The sequence below is a fragment of the Ylistrum balloti genome, unplaced genomic scaffold (genome assembly GCF_031769215.1).
Source record: "Ylistrum balloti isolate Yb309-2 unplaced genomic scaffold, AGI_CSIRO_Ybal_v1 Utg371288, whole genome shotgun sequence".
Lineage (NCBI taxonomy): Eukaryota > Metazoa > Mollusca > Bivalvia > Pectinida > Pectinidae > Ylistrum > Ylistrum balloti.
Window position 1 is genome coordinate 582,739 of NW_026782691.1, and position 24,646 is coordinate 607,384.

Consider the following 24,646-nt stretch of genomic DNA (forward strand, 5'->3'; position numbering starts at 1 on the left):
TAGAAGGAGCAGATTTTGAGCATACTATCTTGATAGAAAGAATTAGTAAAATAGAAAAAGAAACGGATTGGGCTCGGGAGGAATGTACGCTACATAGGGAAACAATTTTAGAGCTACAAACTAGATCAATGAAAGACAATTTACTTTTCTCTCCGAAGTTGGTACAAACGAAAATACAGAGGACGTTCTGAAAAATTTTATAAAGACAGAGATGGGTGTCGAGTCGGATATAGAATTCCATGTTGTCCACAGGCTCAGAAAGCGTACGGACGGAAAGCCTGGGTCGATGGTGGCTAAATTTGTAAAACGGAAGGATCGTGATATCGTTCTGAAAGCCACTCCAAGCCTCCGCAACAAACCCTACTCTGTCAATGAACAATACCCCCAGAGGTTAATGATAGACGACGCGCCCTCTACCCAGTATACCGACAGGCTCGGGAGCGTAATCAGGACGCTCGACTTAAAGGAGATAAGCTGTTCATTGATGGAAGGTTGTATAACCCTCCCCCACGGGACCATGGTACTTCCACGGCATTTGAGGCCCATGATTCACAGCGTCCAGCAAGATTTGCATCCGGTTCCGGTCCTGGTTCCGACAGGAGATGGCAACCCCACGGGCGCTCGGGATACCCTTTGTAGGGAGACAACACAAGAGGTCTAGCGGAAGACCTATCCAGTGACACTGTACATATTAACTGTACAGAACCGCTTAGATTTACATTTCTAAATGTATGTGGTATCAAATCAAAGCTTAACTTACCTGAATTTATAGATATGATTAAATCGTATGATATATTATTTTTTGTTGAAAGCAACCTTGACGACCTTGATATAATACAGTTACCACATGGATATTCATATTTCTGCAAAAACAGAGCAAAAGAAGTGAAAAGGAAATCAGGTGGTATAATTATAATATACAAAGACGAATTAAAACCCATGTTACAGTTTTACAACACTCCTTCTGACTTTGTCCAATGGCTGAAATTATCAAAAAATATAACAAATCAGGATTGTGATGTGTTATTTGGTTGCATATACATTCCTCCGGAAAATTCAAAATATTCGTCGGTTGATTGTTTTGAAGAAATCGAGAATGAGTTGAATAAAATATTTGTAAATAATAGTAATCTTGTGCTTGTAGGCGATTTTAATGCCAAAACCCAATGTAAAGATCACTTTGTTCAACTTGATGGTACACCTATTGAAGTTTTAGACGTAAATATGAATGATGAGCTGTATAAGTACTTGTTTGATGTGCAAAAATTGACCGAATTGAACGTACCGTTAAAACGGACTAGCCGATGTAAATCAAGACCTAATAATTTCGGTTATAAATTGCTTGATTTTTGTAAAGAAAACAATGTTTACATCGCCAATGGACGTATTGGTAAAGATAAACTAATTGGAAAAACAACATGTAACGATACTAATGTTATTGACTATCTTTTGTTGTCATCAGATCTGTTTCAATTTATTGATAATTTTGAAATCGCTGATTTTGATCCTTTATTTTCGGATGTGCATTGTAGATTAGAATTTCAAATGAACAATATGGAAATCGTCATAAGATCCAAGATAAGCGTCACGATTCCTTGACAAATGACTTTATTAAATGGAAGACCGACAAGAAAACTAATTTTGTACATTATATAGAAGAAGATGACAACGGTATGCTGAAAGAAATTGTTGAAAAAATAGATGTTTTATCTCAAAAGCCGTGCAACCTAGTAGATGTTGTTGAAATAAATGATATAGTACGTTCTATAAGTAATATATCCAAAACTTCGGCAAAGTGTGTATTTGGTGAAAAGAAAACGTATAATAAAGCAAACAAAAGAAGAAACGTCAATAAACCTTGGTTTACACGTGAGTGCCATAGTAAAAGAATAGACTTTCATAAAGCTAAACGTCAGTAAAACGTTAATAGAACTCCCGCAAATAAAATTAATCTTAAAAATACAGGTACAAAGTATAGGAAAACTTTAAACAAGTCATATAGAATTCATCAAGAGAAAATGGAAACGGAACTAAGAAAAGTTTCGAACCTAGAGCAGAAAACCTTTTGGCATATTTTAATTGAAATTGATGGTCCCTGTAAGGAACAGAAGCTTGACAAAAATATTAATGAATTATATCGCTACTTTAAAGAGTTGAATAAGGGAGATAACTCTGACGACATGTTTGACGATGTGGTTATAGATGGGGATGGTAGATTTGATCATTTGTTGAATGGAAATATTACTGAATGTGAAATTAGAGAATCCATTTTATGTTTAAGTGTAATAAAGCTTCAGGTTTTGACGGAATTCTGAATGAATATTTAAAATCTACTGTTGAACTGTTTAAACCTTTGTACTGTAAGTTGTTTAATATTATATTTAATACCGGTTGTATACCCGACTCTTGGAAGATAGGGGTTATTAAACCCATTTATAAACGTAAAGGAGATCCATCTGACTTAGACAATTACAGAGCTATAAGTCTTGTTTCATGTCTAGGAAAAGTTTTTACATCAATATGCAATAGCAGACTAAACAAGTTGGCTGATGAAATTAATCTAATTACCTACTCCCAGGCTGGCTTCAGGAAAAATCATTCCACCACTGACAACATTTTTATTCTACATACATTTACTTCTATTTATTTTTCTCTGAGAAAGAAATTATTCTGTTCATTCATAGATTTCAGAAAAGCTTTTGATTCAGTTTGGAGACTTGGTCTATGGAGAAAAGTTCAAAAGAGTAATATAACCGGGATGATGTTCAGAGTAATATTTAACTTGTATGAAAATACCAAATCTTGTGTCAAAAATGGAAATGAATTGTCTGAAATGTTCAATTGTAATATCGGGGTAAAACAAAGGGAAAATTTATCACCATTTTTATTCTCAATTTATCTTAATGATCTGGAAGATTTTCTTGCAGAAAATAATGTTAATTGTCTTCAAACAATAGAAACTTTGGGTGAAAACATTGAAATGTATTTAAAATTGTTTATTCTTCTGTATGCAGACGACACTATTATTATGTCTGAAACAGCGGAAGGACTTCAATCTGCTCTTAATACTTTTGAAGTATATTGTAATACCTGGAAGCTTAATGTTAATACTAACAAAACCAAAATTGTTATATTCGCAAAGAGAAAAGGTCGTACAGCCTTCCAGTTTACATTGTGTAATGAAGAAATTGAAATTCTTGATGAATTTCCTTATTTGGGTGTTTTAATTAATTACAACGGAAGTTACTTTAAAGCTAAATGTAAATTAATGGAACAGTCTAAAAAAGCAATGTTTGCTGTTTATAAGAAAATAAAAAATATTCAGCTTCCAGTAGACCTTCAGTTGAAGATCTTTGACTCGCTTGTGTTGCCTATACTTTTGTATTCAGTAGAAGTTTGGGGTTTTGAAAATTTAAGTGTCATTGAAAAATTTCATTTACAATTCTGCAAACGTATTTTAGGTATTAGAAGAAGTACACCAAATTTTATGATTTATGGTGAATTGGGGAGATTCCCTTTACTTATTGAAGCTAAAAGCAGAGTTATTATGTTTTGGTATAAATTAATTACCTGTAATAACTTGTCAAGTATCATGTATAACTTAATGTAAAATCTACATATTAATGGCAATATGGATTTCGAGTGGTTGAAAAATGTTCAAAATATTTTTATAGAAACTGGTTTAAACTTTATCTGGGACTTCCAGAAAATATGTACATTTAATAGAAATTATTTAAAACTTGTCATTAAGCAAAGACTACAAGACCAGTTCATACAAAAATGGTTCAGTGATGTAATTAATTCCTCTCGAGGAAATACCTATTGTATAATGAAAAGTAATTTTGAATTAGAAAAATATCTTTTGAGACTTAAACCTAGAGAAAGAAAAATTATCGTTAAATTTAGAACTTCAAATATGCGTTTACCAATAGAAACAGGAAGATGGATCGGAATACCGAAGGAGAACAGAGTTTGTAATCTTTGCTCAAATGAAATTGGCGATGAATACCACTATCTTTTTAGATGCGATCATGAATCAGTGAAGAGAATAAGAGATCAATTTATTCCACATTACTATTCTACTTATCCTAGTATTACAAAAATGCATGGACTTTTTTCTGTATGTAATGTTAAAGTTTTATCAAATCTCAGTAAATTTCTAGAAAAGCTTGATAATCTATTGAATCTACGTAGCTAAAATATCATTATGTATATAACTGTGTACCGCCATGCCATGAATGTTTTTGTTGTAACCTGACCTCTTGTAACATACTTTGTATGTCTGAGAGTACCAATAAAATCTAAAATCTAATCTTTCATTTTATCGACGTGAACAGAGCACAACAATCCTCTACCTGTAATCTTAAGCCAGAGACTTAACAATTGAAAACTCACATGGATATACTTACAGAACTTCTTTCCAAGTCACGGTCATTCGTGCCTAGTCTATTTGTCGTGATAGCTGTATTTTAGAAACGAGATTTTTACACTAGACATATTGAAACATCAACGATAAACATGTACTTTTTATTCATTTTCTTTCTTTTCTTTCTTTTTATTTTCTCTTCTTTCTTTCTCTTCCTTTCTTTCTTTCGTGTGCCTCCTGTTTTTTTTTTTTTTTTGTTTTTTGTTTTTCATCATCATTACTATTTTGAAGTATTGAACAATTTGTCTTGTTATACTTCACTATTCCTGTACAGGTCATATATATCAATGGACCTACATGGGCATGTGATTTTAAAGCTGAGGAAACTTTTGACAGCTATTCACTAATCTTCCCTACGTCTCGCTCCGGTAACGATCTATCTGCCAAGAGGCATGGTTGTTATGGCAAGCAAGCTTTCACATTCTCCAATACAGCTACTTAATAGTTAACGCACAATATAGGCAACCAATCAAGCAATGAGGCATAACCATACGTTTTTAACAATATGATAACGGTTACAGTGTAAGCTGATGACAACATGAACTCCTGTGATCACCAAACAGTAACCTATGTACGGTGTATATATAAAAAAAAATGTGTATCTATGAAAGATCACTGAAGCATGAAGACCATGTCCACTTCAGTTTAACAATTGTGACACAAGTATGTATGTGTACAGCTCATATGTTTATACCAGGTACCCATAAGTATAAGTACATAACCAGTCAGCTGATACAACGACAGAAACACACAGTCTGACTGTAGGCGTGGCTCGATCGATCTATCTAGATATGGCAAGGCAGTTGGGGAGACAGGTAAGTTAGCTGTAATCGTGCTGTATCATCCCAGTTCTGGGGTTGTGAGGTTTCTTGCCTGACGAAAAGTCAATTTACTACAATTCAAGTCTTCAATCGTTTTCTGTCGATAGTGGATGATGGTAGTCTCGTAAAAAGTATCTTTACCACTGACCCAATTACACCTGCGCCCAATCCCTCTCTCTAAAATAAGGTTTGACCCATATTTACACGTATTTGTGCCATGTCTGTACATGTTTAATGATAAGGAGAGGATGTGAGGTGATAATAAAGCAGGGAGAGTACCAGGTCTGTATATATGTGTTAAGATCTGTTGATATTTACACTAGAAATACGGGAATCTGGTAACTACAACGTTATTCATATATGTCGATATGCTGAGGATATCGGCATTGTTCCTATCGGTTTTTACCTAATGTTATTCAGTCAATGATGTTCTAAATTAACATCATAATGCAGATATTTACACTTCACCAAATACGAAAATATAGCATATGTAGATATGCTGACTATTTTCTGGGTCATTGAATAGAATCTCTTATGATAAATCTAAAGATTAGTGGTACTTATTTTTGAAAGCGATAATTGACTGGTAAAGTTTACTTAGGTGATTTGCTGGAGTTCCTCGGACTATTATTAGCTGAGGCTAAAGTAGACAATGAGTTCACTATCCTTAACAGCACGAGCCTTTGTGGAATACCGTATGGAGAACAAAGTTATGATATGCATTTACATTAAGATATAAATATAATTCAAATTACATTGGACATTTAAATTGCTTTTTTCATTCAGTTATTTAAGATATTTGTATTTAAAATAAAAATCAGAAGTAAAACATTAAGATCAAATATATAGTAATGTGGTTGTTTTAGTATTTAAAACTTCATGTCGAGAGTCACCTATTCTGTACCAACGTATCAATTTTGTATATACAGAAGAGGTCAATTCAAACCCGTGGTCTTTAGTTAAGGGCCATCAGTATGTAAATTTCAATATAAAGTCATTTTACTCTTAAGAAAATAAACCTCGTCGTACTCTTTGCAGTGTATCCTTTTATATATGGTGTCGTGTGTCACCAATCGTTATACCAAACTGAACTATAACCCGAATTAACCTGGGGTGCCTCCTACTCTTACAAAACACAAGTTTACTTTGATACATAGTGCAAGACTGTGTATAAAAATGGTGCGTCAAAAATTTACAAATACTGAAACATGGCAAGTTTCTGGAATGGTTCAATACAGACATGTAGCTGCACGTATCAATGCCAGGCATTCAGTTATTTCTCAGTTAATACAGTGTCTGTACACAACCGGGCATGTTGACGAACGTTCAAGGTCTGAAAGATCTCGAAAGACTATGCATGTAGGAGATAGACTTCTGTATAGACACGCAAGACGGGTCACCTCTGCCAACAGGCTCAGAGGACAGTGGAACATCAGTTTTCGCGTCAGGAGGCGTTCGATTAAACAACAGGCGATTTCTCTCTCCGCGACCAGTAAAATGTCCCCTTTAGTACTGTAAAACATGAACAAGCGAGATTACATAGGTACGTGATTTACGGATATGGAATATAATGTCTTGGCAAATAGTCCACTTGTCTGATGACAGCCGTTTTTTTAACCCAAGTCCGACAGACTCCAGGGTCCGTTTTTGGAAACTAAACAATATGGCATACCATAAGTATCGCATTCAGGTCAAAACAGCGTTTGATGGTGGCGACGTCACTGTTTTGGGATGTTTTTCTCTTAACTGTAATCTTCACTTGCATTAGTTGTTTTGCATTTTGATGCCCATTAATTGGTAGATCGGCCCATCTTAACGGATGACAATTCCGAACCACACCGACCCAGTCTAGTGAAAGACTATCTTTAACAAGAAGTGATACAGACGCTCCAGTAGTCTGCAGTATCACAAGACATGAACCTCTGCTGTGGATGCAGAGATATTGCTCTCCTGAAATGGTAAATTCACAATAGGGAAATCGAAATCATACAGTTTGATGGAATGCTGTCCATGATGCTTTCCGTTGTAGGAAAACGTTGAGAAAAGCAGCTGGTGTATATATACGTTGGACGTGGTCAATAAATATCTTGTCCTTTAAAGAATAGACGACATCAATATCTCTAAAAATGTAGTTATTTAACAAGCTCTTCGATTAATTCATCCTCGTATGAAACAAAATCAAGCCAGCCTGTTGGAAAATCTTACCACCAAACTTGACTAAGATGTTGTCAACCAAAACTCGACTATTGCTATCAATGGTGTTTCAAAATGTTAGTGTTCTGAGTCAATATGATGAATTTGTTTTCATTTCATACAATATTCTATGATTTTTGCCTCAAAGGTAAAATTTTGCTCACTAGGGCTCGCAAAAATAAATACTTCGTACATTCGTTTCATAAAATTTCACGTGAAATGCATATACCGAAATAAAAGTCGATAGAAGAGTAGAATGTAAGAAAGGATACCAATTTTATGATACGTTATGTCATTGTTTTTGCTCCGATTTGGTGGATTTCGTGTTGTAATATCGTTATTTCTGTTTAATAAAGATTGTCCTATCACACAACACAACGTGAACAGACGAAATGTCACATTTGAGTTGTCATGTTATACGATATGTAGTGTTCTATAACCTTTGAAAGTTACTGTTTGTGTATATTACTATCTTATCCTCGGTGCATTTACCTGAATCACCTATGTAATTTAATGTATATATACCTACATGTATACGTGGTGTTAGGTAAGACGTGGACGATATTAAATATCAATTAATAAGTGTCAAAAACTCAAAAATTGCCTTCATTGAATAATGAATTAATAATGATGATGAATTATCAATGTAGCTTTTGCTTTTCATGGTGAAAACTAGACATACTTATTTTAACGCGTACAGTTAGCCACGTACGTATTCTTTGGTATTCACCATTTCGCTGTAAATTCAATTTTGAATTTTAGAGGGGTAAGTTTTACATGTATATAACGATGACCATGAATATATCATCAATGCGAACAAAAATGGATTATAGATGGAATTGTTTTGATTATTTTTTTCATCAAACTCCTGGTACTCTAATTACATGGATCATTGTGGCTCGCTTAGTGAGAGCCACAAGGACAGGTAACAACGTTTCTGTGGAGAGGCTTGTGTAGGCCTTGTCAACTATAGATAATAAATTATAATACTTTGTCCTAGTAATTTGACCAATATGACATCAGGTGATCAATAACTGGATAATATAAAATCATGACACAATATAAAGTTCATGGTTTCATTTCTATTAACATTGTACATGTCTTAAATATGCTGATCACGTAAATTTAAAATAAAAATTACATTTGCATCTTACGTTCGAATTTCTCGGTCGTATCACATCATTCTTATGCTTATTAAGTTATTGCAGACATGTTCTTGTTTGTTCCCAAGATTTGGTTTCGTAAGCTGATATGTTTATGGTATTACAACATAGATATATTCAATTACATTTTGATATGCTATTTCAATGTAACGATTTTTTTTCAACCTCAGTACGACGTGCCGTGGGAGAACATCATGGATGACAGGATATATAGCAATATAAGTAATCAAGGCCAAAAACAAAGGTCACATCCTATTGGAACCGGAGATAATGCTAGAGATCATAATGCTGACGATATTGGCACATTTGGTCGTCGGTCAACGAATTCCAATCGGACAAATAGAAACTCCGACTATCTTCAGTTAATGGAATATCAAATGGGAGGCTCTCAATATTCTCTTAGTGACCCAACGCAAGTGTACGACAACCCATCTTACTCAAGAGAACACTTCCCAGCTGGACGTTACAAGAAGCATAGGACTTACTCAGGTAAATATGACATATGTATGATGTATCGTTTTGTGTTTAGTGCTAAATAATCTCTATGTTAATTAATGTGTTTTAGATGTACTGATAATTTCGTTAATTCCGTTTTCGCTCAACGGTTAAGAGTACATGATAACTAATATTATTCGTATGTCGTATGCATAGGCGTCGACGTCCTGTCTCGAAAAAGTTGTCGAAAGTCTTTTAGGTACATAAGAATACATGGTATGTAAATACGTATCTGTATGAATATGTTCATGTGTTTTTAAGTATACCTTTTTGTTTGTTTGCTGTTTGTTTTTATATAATTACGCATATCTGGTATTTATTTTATTTATTTTATATTTTGTAATTGATTTTTTATCAAGTATTCCATACCCGAGTTATTTAGCATATTGTGTAACTAGAAATGTTGCGATGACCGGTGAGATGGTCAATCATTGATAGCACCTGTTTATACTAAAACTATATCTAAATGATTATCTTTCTCGTAGAATCAACGTCCGGTAGTTGTAATCGTCCATGCGTTATTGGGGCCGTTGTTTTCGTAGTGGTCATTGCTCTCGCGGCAGCTGGAGTCGGAATCTACTTTGGACGTAAGTCATATATAACATAGACATGTAAGTCATATCACACTATTTTGACTGCGCAGTTTATTGTATTAAAAAGAAAAGATCTTAACGTTATTTGTTGTAGACGTTTCTTCTTTGTTTCCAGGTCAGGCAATTATCCATTGCAATTTTTTTGCAAATCCTTCACTGCACTTGAAAACCACTGATAAGATCACTGAGTAATACTTGAGCAGTGCAAAAAAGTATGACACAGAGAGGTTTAAGATTTTCCCACTCTTCAAATACTAAGTAGTTGAGATAAGTCATCGCAATGAGCTGATCCTGTTGCTTTGAATACCAATGGAATCTAAACGCTCTATAACCACCTTAAGGTTAGACACAGGGACACATAGCTTGTGTTTTGTGTCGCTTTGGAAGATTAGAACGAAAAGATCAGTGAGGAAAACTCCTACACTGACATACTTGTAAAATCAATAAAGAAAGTGCCAACATGTCAAGAGAATCATCATCCGAACCCAAATTCAATCATCCTAAGACAAAACATAAACAAAAGAACCTCCTGAAATAGTACAAAGAGAATAAGAACAGGTGTTCCGGAAGAGTAAGCGTCTTAGGCATCTTCAACAACATCCACTGTGTATATTTTTGTCCGTCCAAGTAAGTAATGTCACATTCCCAAATGAAATATGGTGAAAAATGAGATTAAATCAACAGGTATGCTAACTGGCATCGGACGTGTCCAACTTCATATTGCTTAAGGAAATACATGTATAATATTTAATAACCAGATGACGACAGGAAAACACTTCCCCGCCATTTCCAACAACCTGCATCTCTTATTTAAAGACAACATATCTGTATACCTGAAAATAAATTTCAAGGCTTTCGCAAAATCAGCATATTCAGCCTTGTATGAATACTAAAGTAAGTCAGCAGGCAGAAGGACATACTTTGCGAACAAGACAACGAAGGCGTTGCTTCAAACTGAAAGGGGGTATTATGGTGTACAGACTGGAACAATCAAACGCTCTTATAGAAGAAACGTTTTAGAAGGGGTGTTCAAGATAAGATAAAAGCTCCTTGCTTACCATTAATTACACAGTAAAAAGGGCCACACTGAAATGGGTTAACTTAGCACGGAAATACCAGAATTTGTTATCCTCATATAAGTAACAATAAGCATGACAAATGTACACAAAATATGTAGTATATAAATCAGCAAGAAGATATTGTTCTACTTTAACTGATCTCATATACGCTTTTCTTTGTTTTTTTAACAGTTTTTCGACAAGAGTCAATGAAAGTGACACCAACGCCTGCTACACAGTCAGGTATACATAGCATCACATATACACTTAACTTAACCAAATCGAATGGAAAATTGTGGAATCCGGATCTTATATTTATTCTTAGTTTGGTAATGAACTGTGCGATGTAAATGATTTTATCATGACATGTCATACAAAAGGCCTTCAAATATAAAGAATCGAGGGCTAGTAGTAATTTATTAGTACACTGATTTATATCCTCAAATGATATCAAACAGAACATTTACAAATATCACATAGGCAGCCTATTTAGGATTTGTTTTAGGACATATTTAACATTTGAGATGAATCATATTTCTGTATCTAACTTCAATATTCATCTTCGAGAAAAATTAGAAGCGGATTATCAATGACGTATTTGTTGAGGTCAAAATTACAGTTTATTCTGGAATTATATACATTAGAAAAATTTTAAATCTATGAGAAGAATTTAAAGATCTTAAAAATTATGTTTGCATATCTGTTGTGGTGTAAAATATCACTTCTGAAAAATTTAGTGATCGGTACACAACTTGACTTTGTGACATAGGAGCTGTCATAACGTTTCTTGCACAGCTGATGGTGAATTAAATATTTTCTTCCACAGTGTACACGACAGAGTTAAGATTGAGAGATCAGACCTGGGATACGAGACTCCTGGACCCAAATAGTTCACAGTTTGCTGCGATGAAGACTGATGTTCAGTCTGATGTAAGTCCAGTGTTATATTGTGTGTTATTGCTTACGTTTTATCTATTTTTGTATTATATTCTTTAAATTCTGGGCTGGCTTAGTTTGTGATGATTGAAACACATTCCAAAACAATCCCATCCCCTTGCCATACCAGTATTTCAGAACTGTGTTGTTTATGCAGTAATTTGAACAGGTCGTGAGTTGTAAGAGTATTTTAAGCGTGTTACTTATGTATTTCTGGTTAATTGGAATATTTAAACACTTATCCGATTACGATTTGATAATTTGTTTTGATACCGATATCTCGTTTTAGCTCACTACAATAATGCTTGCGAGTAGTCTAAGATCAAAGTACCAAAGCGTGGAGGTGACCAGCTTCAGGTAAGTTCGGTCCGTTTTTCTGAATGAAGAAAGTCAACATTATAAGATTATATTCATTGTCATACTAACAGAGAAAGCCGACTTTTTACTTCCTGTCCTATTACGTTTCTGCTAGTTCAAAATAAAGGGACTGGATCTGCAGTTTATGAATGATCTAGCATGTAGTGGTCTTTGTGTATATTTCCATTGCTTCCCATTTTCTCTAATTGCAGTCCGGGAAGTATAAAAGTTCAGTGTTTAATGAGGCTTCTTGAAGATGCTCTCTCCGCGGAAGATGTAAAATCCAGCTTGATTGAGTCCTATAATTCTATCAACAAGATCAGCCTTAAGGTCACCAAAGACCTGGATACAGTCGCAATCACAATTTCTGTGACACAGACCACAACTATCATATCTTTACCACCAACATCAACTCCAGTTACCCCTCTTTCCACCGTTGCACCATCTACATTACCAACAACGACCACAACAACTCCAACAACTCAATCAACCACAACTCCAACAACAACCACCACCACCTCAACAACTACTACCACAACTCCAACAACTACAACTACAACTCCAATAACTACAACTACAACAACCACAGCTAAAACCATAACAACCACAACTACAACTCGTACTACAACAACCACTACTCCTACAACTACAACAAAAATTCCAATCACTATTACAACGACAACGCCAACTACAACCACAACAACTACTGCTACCACAACCCCAACTACAACGAGTATAACTACGTCTCCTACTACAACCACTATCCCTACAACTACGACAACTCCGTTAACAACAACTCCGACTACTACAACCACTACCCCTAAAACTACAACGCCGACCCCTGCTGCAACAACTACTACCTCAACAACTACAACTCCCACCCCGACTACAACAACAACCACGACCTCAACAACCACTACTCAACCAACTACTACAACAACAACCAACCCTACAACTACAACCACAACATCGATTATCGTCCGAACTACAGCAGGTAGGAGAACGATTGTTCTTTCTCGAAATACAGGAACCGTTTTGAGAATATGTTCTATACATATGACTGTGTTTCTAAATTTCTAAACCTGGTACATATTAACCAAATTATTTTCTCATGTTATGGATTGGCATGTTCATAGATAGTTTCTGTTTTTGTTCACTTCTATAGATAGCGTTAACGATATATATATATATATATATATATATATATATATATATATATTTAAATTCACCCTTCAAAACAATTACACCTGATTCCTCACTAGGGAAAAAACTATATAGATATATATATATATATATATATATAACAAAGACATTAAAGTAATCGCCTGAAGATAGCCGAGACACGGCTTGAAAACGTTAGCGACAATCAAGTTTATTTGCCTTGTTGGCCTTTTATGTTTACATATTTAAACGATACACAATGTTCTCATCTAATTGAACTATATAGATATATATACTCAACATGCTTTCATCCGTGTTTTTTTTTAACTGATAACTTTTGGAAAGATCGTGTTGGGGAAAAATCGTCTCATTGTTTAAGACTTTTCCAAAGTTTTTGTCGGCTGTCCTTCGAGAGCTGTATCTACACTATTCAATTCATGCCGTCAGTGTTTATGTTTTCACTATAAATGTTCAATTAAACTTGTTAAACCACGATTTTCACCTCATTCTGTCACGACATTATAAGTAAATTATTTGGAGTTATCAGTGTACAGGGGGAGCTGGCATTGAATTTGTGATCCCTGACTCATATGCTGACATGTCTAACTCATTGATAGAACTAAATCTTAATTTCAGGTCCGGCAACTCCAGACGTCTGTCGAAATAGTACCTTGGCTATACAGTTTTTATTCGAATGCTTTGATTTTCAAACATTCTTGGCACTTTCCTCAGATGACGCCAAATGCACGTATGTATTATATTAACAACTTATAAATAGATTATATTAATTTTGTACAATTTGATACATACAAGCATACACATAAAACTATAGTGTCCTATCATGTCTTAGAGGAAGATTCAAAGATCAAGTGCACCTTAACCAAATAGAAAATCACTGGATTAAGTGCAAAATGTTTCAATATCTGAAAATGACATCAAATCATCTGCGGTGCACATATAGTGTTCATTGATATAGGCGTGCAATCTTGGTATCGGTGTGGGGAAGACCAATCTTATCGTATCAGAAAGTTTGTTAAAATTATCATGTAAAGCAGGACAGTGAAGACATATCATTTTTGGTACTTCTCGAATTCAGCTTTACGTTTCTTGGTATGGTCGTGGAGCCGTAGCAAATAGTCAATGCCAATAAATGTTCACTTGTAGGCTTGCAATAGTTTGGAATATACAAATTCTAAATTATTAGCATCCGTTACCATAACAACCACTTCCCAAATATGGTATGAAGGTTTCATTTCTTAGTAACAGTTGTAGATGGTTTAAGCCTGGCCGGACCAAACAATTGCCGACATTTTGAATTCCTGAATTAACGGATCAACGTTCTGATAGCGGGAGCCAAGAGCCTTTCGGAAACATTTGTGTGTCTTTCACAGCATTTTCATTCTGATAACTCTCTTTTGTTGGAGTTATACACCTTGCACCAGAAAATGTTACTTTCATATGCGATGATGGTCCGCCGAGGCTGTGGTTAAAGTGTGGACACCATATTGCGTACTTTTCACCAGATACTTATTTTTGCTACAAATAAAGTATACACTTTTCCATTCCTTCTTGCCGTCGTCCGAAGAATCCTAGCCATCTGTCTGCGCTTTAAGTGTATGCTTTGGCTCTATCAATATTAGTTATTATTTAGTGACCATGTCTCGAGAGATCTTGTGACGGAAACCATTTTGAAATATGTATATATATTTTCCGAACCTTATCATAAATTGATCAATTAATGTAAGAGTAAAGCAAAAATAAAGACGTTGTTCTGGTTCGCTAAGAGAGACACAACTGATCATCTTCGGACGTGCGCTCACCACTAACGTGAATATTAAGGCATTGTCACGTGACACGTAATGCACGAAACCTTGCTTGGAAAAAAGGTCCCCTTCCTTCTTACATAACTCTTGCATGGTATATTATTTTAACTGACATATCTTTTTACAATTGGTGCGCCATTGAATAGAATAATTTTGTAAACGTTTACATGTATACTCTTAATCTGTTGATATATTTGTTCTTTTGAAATGGAAGGACGGCTGCGCGGTATTATCTCTTTGACTTTTTATCAACCAGAAGGCACATAGGTATGATATTGACACATCACAGATTGTACAAAACACAAACATGTATATAGCAACAGAGACTTACCTACAGTAGAACAAAACATCGGTGGTTTCTCCTTCAAAGACTCGACACTGATACTAAAGGCCTCCATAATGAAATGTAAGAGGCGACAGTATGTAATTATCCTAACTGTGATGTTCATGTTCGACATCTAAAATAATCATTAGATACTGTGATGCTTGATAATACTGAAATCATGTTTATTTAAGGTACCTCGCTGGTGTTGGGAACTGCCTTCAGACAAAAATAGAGACAACTTACAGCGTCGCCTGTTCATATAGTGACCAGCTTAACATAATTAATTCTTTTGCTGGCGTAGTTTCACAAGCACTTCAGTTTGACTTAATTGCAATATGTGAGTATGGCTCAATAAACGTTTTAATGAAATCTTCATAACTTCTTTATTTTGTGAAACTTATACAAAGATTCAGATCCTGGATGAGAACAGAGTAAATTGTGATCAGTTTGAAGGCTACAACTTGATATTCATAACGTAGCATGCAATCCAAGGTTTTTCTAAACATGTACATAACAAATCATTATCAATAAAGGGAAATCCTCTCACTCTTATTCTTATGAACGTTCGTAGTCTCGGAAGAAAATCATCGCTACAATGGAAAGTGGATCTGGACATTGATAAACGTTACTATCTAGTTTTAATTTGTCAGTAGTGTTTGATGTTGTTGCCACAAATGCCTTAGATTCCTTTAACGCCTAGACCAAACATATCTTGCTACTTTTCCTTTATATATATTTACCAATTATTATCCCTATATACATTTCAGGTAACTTCGGCGATGACACAAGATAAACGTAATTACCTGGACGTTGTAGTAGGTATTGCGTGCATATAACGTGGACGGATATGTCCCCAATACATTACATCTTAATATAGCATTGTTTTCTGGTACATTATTGAAGAACGACGCCACATTCTGATGGGAAATGAATATGCCACGGTAATTTGAATTGTATTTATTTTACAACAATGGCGAAATAAGTTATTCCAACTTATATTAATCACTCTTGTTAGCGGAATGAAGCGTGCAGTTTTGTTTTACTTTGGGGGAAACCAGAAGACGATTGGCCCCATGCCTGTTCACCCTAAGGCTCGGTATGAGCTTTTCTTCGAATATTCCAAGCCGTTAAACCTCCTTGACAGACTTGCTTGGTGATGAAATTACTTATACGAAACTGCAGTAAAATGCAGGGTAGACTATACGATAAGTCAAGGACGCTTACGCGCTGGAGGTCCGGGACGCTTACCTGCTGGAGAAGGTCAGAGACGTTTAACCGCTGGCGGAGGTCAGGGACGCTTACCAGCTGGAGAAGGTCAGGGACGCCTGCCCGCTGGAGAAGGTCAATGATGTACCTGCTGGAGAAGGTCAGGGACGTTTACCTGCTGGAGAAGGTCATGGACGCTTGTTCGCTGGCGGAGGTCAGGGACTCTTGTTCGCTGGAGGAAGTGCACGGATTGTACATGAGGCATGTTCAACCTCTACTAAATGTTCTAACGGATGTTTGTGGAAATATTGATTTATATTATATAACTTTATATCAACGTTTATAACTGAAAACGTTGTTTGTGATAAAAGTAATCCCCAAACATTGCAATGAAATTCACGATGTGGTATAACACAAAATAAGTTAATGCGGTTGATGTAACACAAAGAGAGTATTTCTGTGTGATGAAACACAAACTGAGTTTTAAAAACGAGGTATAACACAAATTTAGTCACTGTATCGTGGTATAACACTAAGTGGGCCTGTAAGGTGTCGGGTAACACAAACTGAGTTTATGCGGTGTGGTGTAACACAAAGTGAGTCTATGCGATGTGGTGTAACATAAAGTGAGTTCATACAGCTGTCTGCAACAAAACCGTTAGAACGTTAGACTATACGGTAAGGTGTAACACAAAGTGAATCTGTATGGGGTCAAAAACAGTCAATATAATATGATGTAATGAACATATAAGGTGTTATAATGATACACCTATGCATTTTTATGTAACACATGGTGTCACATGTGATTCACCTATACGATGTGATGTCACATGTGGTTCACCTATACGATGTGATGTCACACGTGGTTCACCTATACGATGTGATGCCACATGTGGTTCACCTATACGATGTGATGTCACACGTGGTTCACCTATACGATGTGATGTCACACGTGGTTAACCTATACGATGTGGTGACACACGTGGTTAACATTTACAATGTGATGTCACATGTGGTTAGTTTATACGATGGGGTGACACGTGATTAACCTATACGATGTGGTGACACGTGATTAACCTATACGACGTGGTGACATGTGGTTTACCAATACGATTTGGTGTCACACATGTTTCACCTATACGTTATGTTGTCACACATGGTTAAACTATACGATTTGGTGTCACACATGGTGAACGTATACGGTATGTTGTCACATATATATTGAATATACACAGCTTAATATCTCTTTTACACTAGATGTTGAAATCCAGTGCCCTACTTCCTGAACCATACAAATCACAAAACGAAAAATTTATTAATCGTTTGACAATTGTTGAAACATTTCGTTTATACCAGAGAGACTCGTATAGATGATATCTAGTATATTACATTGTGTAACATAACATATTATGTACAAATTTAACTCAAATATCGAGATCGAAAAAATAGGTGTCAGATAAGTGTTTTTTTTTCAAACTGCAAGATTAAGCAAATGAAACGTATTTATCTACTATGCGATAATCAAAAACATTCGGTCAAACAATGTGTATGTATATTTTTTATATTACTAACTCAGTTTATGTTAGATTCTACAGCGAGAAGACGATGCTGTCAGTGCTACAATATACTACCTAAAGATTTATAGATTTGTTTTATACGTCTACAAAACTGGTTGTTGTGTGTTTGCTTCAAGTTGGAAATTAAATGCTATGCTACCACAAGTTTTCTAGATCAGGGATACAGCGTTTTCATCACACCTCATTTAAATAACAGTGTTTTCATTTGGATTTAGATAACCATACGCTGGTGCAGTAAAAAATCGTGTCGCGCAATCAGGACCAAGTCCGTCGCATCCATTCGGAACCTCTCTATAAAGTATGTAGAAGATGTGATTTTTTGCCAAATTCTTACTCAGCAGTGCATTTTTGTATATAAAAGCAGACATTGGCTTAATAAAACAATTATCCCTTTTAAATGTCAAACAGTGAAACAAAAAAACATTAATTGCATGGAGCAACTACTTCTTTAATAATTTATTGACTACACAAAAGTTTTCGTTTTTAATGTGAATCAAGGAATAACTGTCTTTGACTAAGACCTAAGTCTAGCCTGTGTTTTTAACCTTAGTGCCTAGGTTACGAGAAATAGTGGGACAAATCTATATATAGACAATAAATAGGGAAATGATTTAAATAACTGAACAGACATGAGACTTATATATATAGCATAATCAATCATATTACCTCTCGGGGTACATCGGGTACCTATCGTATTCCCTCTAATTATTGCCTTTAAACATATATCTGTGTATGAGATTAACTTATCGAGATCAGAGTACACTACCAGTTTTTGTTACGTCAGCATAGATGTACAAAGATCTACATTTACATATCGAACATATATTCGAATTAGTGTTTACAGGTATGGCCCCTCATACAAGACAACAAAATCTAAGTGAATACACTGGATAAGTCTTGGTAGACAAGTCGATATGCGTTCGTGATTCTTGATATAATCTATGCGCCTAATTCATCGACTAAACAAATGCATTTTGAAAAGTTCTTCCTGTTTTCCACATTATATAAACGAATATCTATTTATATAGTATATGATTCGTTGAAGCACAGATATGACAGCACCGTTTAGAATCAGTAACATATGAAGGGGTCATTTTAAATGCACATTCAATATTTTCATATTATGATTACATTGGAATCATATCGCCACATAAACACGGAAAATAAGAGAATTTTTTATAATCCACAGGTAGAAATATTAAAGGAACATAGCATTTGAAATCGTTTCACTCGTTTCAATGTATTCCATACTCTCTAAGGTAAAAACAGACAGAAACCTCATTATTTCTTTTAGTCTTCGAGGTTTGCCTTGATCTGCAGGACTTGTTTTGATTAATTCCATTAGTGACACAGTTCAGAATGTAGTTTGTTTTTTTCCCTAAAATTATCAGATGATAGTTTGGAAGTTTACTGAATCATGGGGCTTGTGCACCTCCCCGTCTAGATTTTCACTTTCTTTTCGATCACTTTGGATTTCCGTCAGTCGCCTCAATTTCAAACTTTAGACCATGACGCGTTTTAAAAGGGCGAAACAGCTGTATGATGCAGTTTACTTCATTGTTTGGCTCTACTGTATCTAACTCTAAATTTGTATTAAAAGTTGCTATTTACTTGTGTGTCTTTTGTACAATGGTCATCAGTTGTCCGTGGGATATTGAAGGTCATGATTTTCCTTTACCCGTTACATACCATTGACAAAGGACATACAAGATTCCAAATATTTCTGGACTCGTTTTCATAAGTCAATGGCTGCTACCAATATGGATCAACCGATGGAATCATGGGAGGTTGACAAAATGCGACATTATTTATATTAGACATTAACTTGCACGTTTCATTCAAGATGTACGAGGCTGTCGCTCACATTTGGAACAATGTTTGCTAGCAAATGCAGTTAAAGAATTATCTTATGATGCGACTGGCTTGTTGTGTCAAGTCATATGTTCATGTCAAGTTAAATGTGTAGATTCCCTCGTACTGTAGGAGAATAAAGATAAAATGTTGCATAATGAAAATTAATAAACTGAAAATGTATAAAACGTGATGTTAACATAAACTACATGAAACGTGCAAAATAATTCCAAGACAGGTGAACACAGAGCGATTGAAAATTGATTAGTAACAAGCCTAAATCTGTGTAAAATCTGTAAAAGAGGTGTGACCGTTTAAGGTGAATATGTCACGACATGATATGAGAGATGTGAACTGATGATGAACTTTATCAAATGACATTTAAAAATTGGTATAGGACCCAACGAAGCTCATCGAATATAAAGTACATGTCACCTGATAGATACTTCACCAGGTGGTTGGGTGGCGCGGTTGTAACGCACTCGCCTTTCACCTAGCCGCCCGTTGTTCGATTCCCGGAATAAGACCTCTCGCGCGCTTACATCCGGGCCAACAAGAGTGATAAGTATAAGCTGAAATAACGTGTTTCGTAATTGTTGTAAAACAAAAAAGTTTAGATTTTCAAATACTTAACCAAAACACTGCCATTTGTCGGCGGGACGACGCGTAGAAAACTGCCGCTTGTCAAGGAGACGGAAAGCTGACGTTTGTTGGTGAGACAAACCCTGAAAAAACAATTGTATCCAGTCCTTTTAGGACTCTTCGGTGACATCATGTACCCATATATGGACAACAAGAAGGGAAAATGACGTTTATATGGGAACTGCAACAACCCCATAGCTAAATTAATACAAGTTTTGACCTATTAATGACGATCTAGGTCGTGTCCTTCAGAGTTATGTGTTACTCACTGTGGTCATTCTGTCCAGCTATAGAGAGTATTACAAAGTATGCTTTTAATTGTTGGCTTTATATAACGAAATGAAGACCACTTAAACTGATCTCGTTTAGATTTGTAAGTTTTTAAAGCAACAAATCATATGATTGGAATATTAAAGAGGTCAACTATTCGTTTGATTTTTCAAAAGTTTTCATCATAAGGATGCCAAACTTGAAATGTTATGTACCATCAGTGATGTGTGTGTACTGATTACAAAAACGACGCTACCGTATCGTTAGAATATTTGTAAGAAAGTTTAGTTGCTAAACAGTTTCTTCTAATTTTCGAATCGTTTGATTATTAGATATATCCAAGGCATTACATGCGAACATTTACACGGTAAACTATATGTTATACACTTATCTCGACAAAATTATCTCGTCAAACATGATAATAGTCGACATACAATGTAATTGTAAGTTATGTCGACGAATTATCAGATTATGTCGACATATGTAACTCGTAAGTCATAAGTGGATGGTAGATATATACATCAAAGTTTACCCTGTTTACCTTCCTCAGAGTAGAAGTGTATGTTGGCAATGTGACGAAGTGAACTACAACTATCGAGAAATAATTAGATGTGTATGTGGCACGAACTTTAGAAAACGAAACACATTTCAAACTAACTTTTCTAAAACCCAGCCTTCAAGTAGTCGTCACGACTTGTACAAGATAGCTTGAGATGTCCCCGTGAGTTCTTTTAAAGGGACACACCTATAATTCTTTTGTATAAAACTTTTAAATATTTATCAAACACTCAGATCATAAATGTTACTATACCACGCCTTATAGATATAATGTTACACATTATTTGTTTTCGCTTTTTGTGTCAGGTCTGGTAAACACGTGCCTGTGCAGACTGGCCATGTTTTTACCATTTTGATTCCCGCCTTCAGTACTATAACGGTACTAGCCTATTCGAGATTCACATGTTGTATCACACACGGAATAATCGTCTTCCCCATTGTCCTATAGCGTATAGCGAGTTATGCCTCCGCTTGATTAACTACCGTAAAATATGTCTTGTTTTATGAAAACTCTATAAAAATTGTTAACTGTACAGATTTACTCACACTTTATGGTGTTCACCTTCTATTTTGTAACCTAGATGATTAGTTATTAATGTTGATATTGATAGCAACAGCTGTACTCATACGCATAATTCACCTTTAATCAACAAAATGTCTTAGTGGTTGGTCATAAGTGGCCTTATATGTATGATGCCGTTTGATTATTTTGCAGTATTGTATTAAAGGGTGTTGTTCACCTTCATGTCTTTTGTATAATATCTGATCAATTACTTAATTAGAATGCGCCGATTTCTAAATCTGTTGAAATAATTCATATAATAATAAGAATTAATCACTAAAATTTATATTTTATTGTAGGAAGATTGGAGATTTAAGTATTTACAGTAAAAACGATTAATTAATTCAGCGCATTTACGTACATTCAAGTCACTGGGACAGGTTCTTTATTAGATCATTGTATACGTGGTAAAACCTAATATATCGCTTGGCTAGAGAGAACTCTTTAGCTCGTCGGGTTACTAAGCCAGATGCCGGGTATATGAATCCTAGCAGAAGCATTGAAATTAAATCATCACGTCTGATACATCATTAATATGTGCCGAAACCTTATAGTTGTGAAGGGTTTAGGTTGTCATCAAAACGTCACACTTTTTTTTCAATATAGCCTTATCATTCAATCTATCAAAATGAGAAAAATATTGCGATATGATTATCTGAAATATAGCTAGACATTTTCAAAAAAAAAAGAATGAACTCAAAACATACTATTCAAAGCCTGTACGTATGATTTAAGGTTTACCTGGCTTAATGATATTTTGAAAAAAAAACAAAACTGCTTGATAGATAGGCTTCTGTTCGTGTTGAAAAGGGAGAAAATGCAGAGATATGAGTATTGTGTGAATACTGTGCCAAGTTTACAGGAGAAGCAACTGTGTAAAACAAATTTTCAAAATACAGCAGATTTACGTATATTTCGGTCGTAACATTGCTGTCAGGGACGGTACCAATATGATATACACCTGTGTTGTTTTTACCCGAAATTGTCGTTTATGAAATAAGTATGTTACTGTGATGTCAGTGGTGAGATTTATCGGAGTATGGAGTTATGGTTCAGCATCGTATCAGCATCAGTGAAGACATTCCATATCAGTGTATAAAAATCATTCTAATATCTGATGTGTAGCAGGTGACGACAGTTTGATAATGTTCAGAAAGGCACGTTATTTAAGACTAGTCACTTGGACACGGATGGTTTATCGGGTATTTTTGTCTTCCACAATGGCACATTTTAATTTATAACGTCTAAATATAGATTAGCAAACGTCCAAATGTTACGATTGTTAAATACGGTACGTTTTATCGGAGCCATAAACTTGGCAGCAAGTATAGAAATGCTTTTAACTACAAAAACAGACAACAATTAGCTAGTGTTCGCATCCAATATATTTTCTAGTTTAAAATGCATACACAGTGCCAGCAAGTACCTATGCCGAATATCATTAGAAACTTGAGAAACAAGGTGCCAACATAAGATATTAAACCTTGTTGCCTTCATTAATTTGATTAAGGATTATTTTACTTGCCAAAAATACATTGCTAATATTCAAGGGGAACAATATAAACAGAAATTTGAGATTGAATGGAGAAAATGGAAAAAACTCCTTGATTGTGATTTTTCCTGAACTTTGTACATTATACAGCCTTATTACCTGTACATGTAGGTTTTAATTAGATTATTTAATTAGTTGATCATACAGCAGTTGTTGATCTTGTTTTTCCTTCCACTTGTTAATGCATGTACAATGTTTTCATTTGTTCCCATTAGGGTATATTTCCCTTTGAGACCCAAATTCTATTGCTTATATAAAGTGATTGGAAGTCTCTAGCCCAGCATCTCTATCCTCCCCCCCCCCCCCCCCTCTCTCCTCTCTCTCTCTCTCTCTCTCTCTCTCTCTCTCTCTCTCTCTCTCTCTCTCTCTCTCTCTCTCTCTCTCTCTCTCTCTCTCTCTCCTGTCTTTCTCATATCGTACATATGTGGCCCTGTTACTCTGTGCTTGCCTTTCTTATATTTTTTTATCTTTTTCTCTTTCCAATCTTTGTTTCTGTGTATTTTTTTTTTTTTTGATCGTGTGTATGTGTGTGGGTGTACATGTATGTGTGGTAAAAGTATGCGAGTGTGTATGAATGTATGTAAACAAAAATGCATTTATAATTGATGATGATGATGATGATGATGATGATGATGATGATGATGATGATGATGATGAATGGATGATAGTTATAATTATGATTATATTGATAATAATGATGATAGTAAGAATGATTATAATGATGATGGTGATGATGATGATGATGATGATGATGATGATGATGATGATGATGAATGGATGATAGTTATAATTATGATTATATTGATAATAATGATGATAGTAAGAATGATTATAATGATGATGATGATGATGATGATGATGATGATGATGATGAATGGATGATAATTATCATGATCATGGTAGTGATGATGATGATGATGATGATGATGATGATGATGATGATGATGATGATGATGATGATGATTAATGGATGATAAGTATAATGATCATGGTTGTGATGATGATGATGATGATGATGATGATGATGATGATGATGATGATGATGATGATGATGATGATGATGATGATTACTGTGGT

The 24,646-nt window shown here is 35.1% G+C and overlaps 1 protein-coding gene across 1 annotated transcript; it reads left to right on the forward strand.

Moving 5' to 3' along the window:
- The first annotated feature begins 5,217 nt into the window (after positions 1 to 5,217).
- LOC132561831 (mucin-2-like) lies at positions 5,218 to 16,508 on the forward strand. Its single transcript, XM_060226533.1, has 11 exons — positions 5,218 to 5,245; positions 5,490 to 5,497; positions 8,774 to 9,092; positions 9,584 to 9,685; positions 10,942 to 10,992; positions 11,576 to 11,679; positions 11,975 to 12,042; positions 12,255 to 13,036; positions 13,840 to 13,951; positions 15,543 to 15,692; positions 16,367 to 16,508. The coding sequence occupies exons 1-11, from the start codon at positions 5,218 to 5,220 to the stop codon at positions 16,506 to 16,508; spliced, it is 1,866 nt and encodes a 621-aa protein (XP_060082516.1).
- Positions 16,509 to 24,646: the final 8,138 nt, after the last annotated feature.

Excerpts from the sequence above, each read along its gene's own strand:
- LOC132561831 (XM_060226533.1), top strand. The coding sequence starts at position 5,218 with ATGGCAAGGCAGTTGGGGAGACAGGTAA. Across the intron at positions 9,093-9,583 it reads GAAGCATAGGACTTACTCAG|AATCAACGTCCGGTAGTTGT; the intron begins GTAAATATGACA and ends TCTTTCTCGTAG. Across the intron at positions 13,952-15,542 it reads TCAGATGACGCCAAATGCAC|GTACCTCGCTGGTGTTGGGA; the intron begins GTATGTATTATA and ends TGTTTATTTAAG.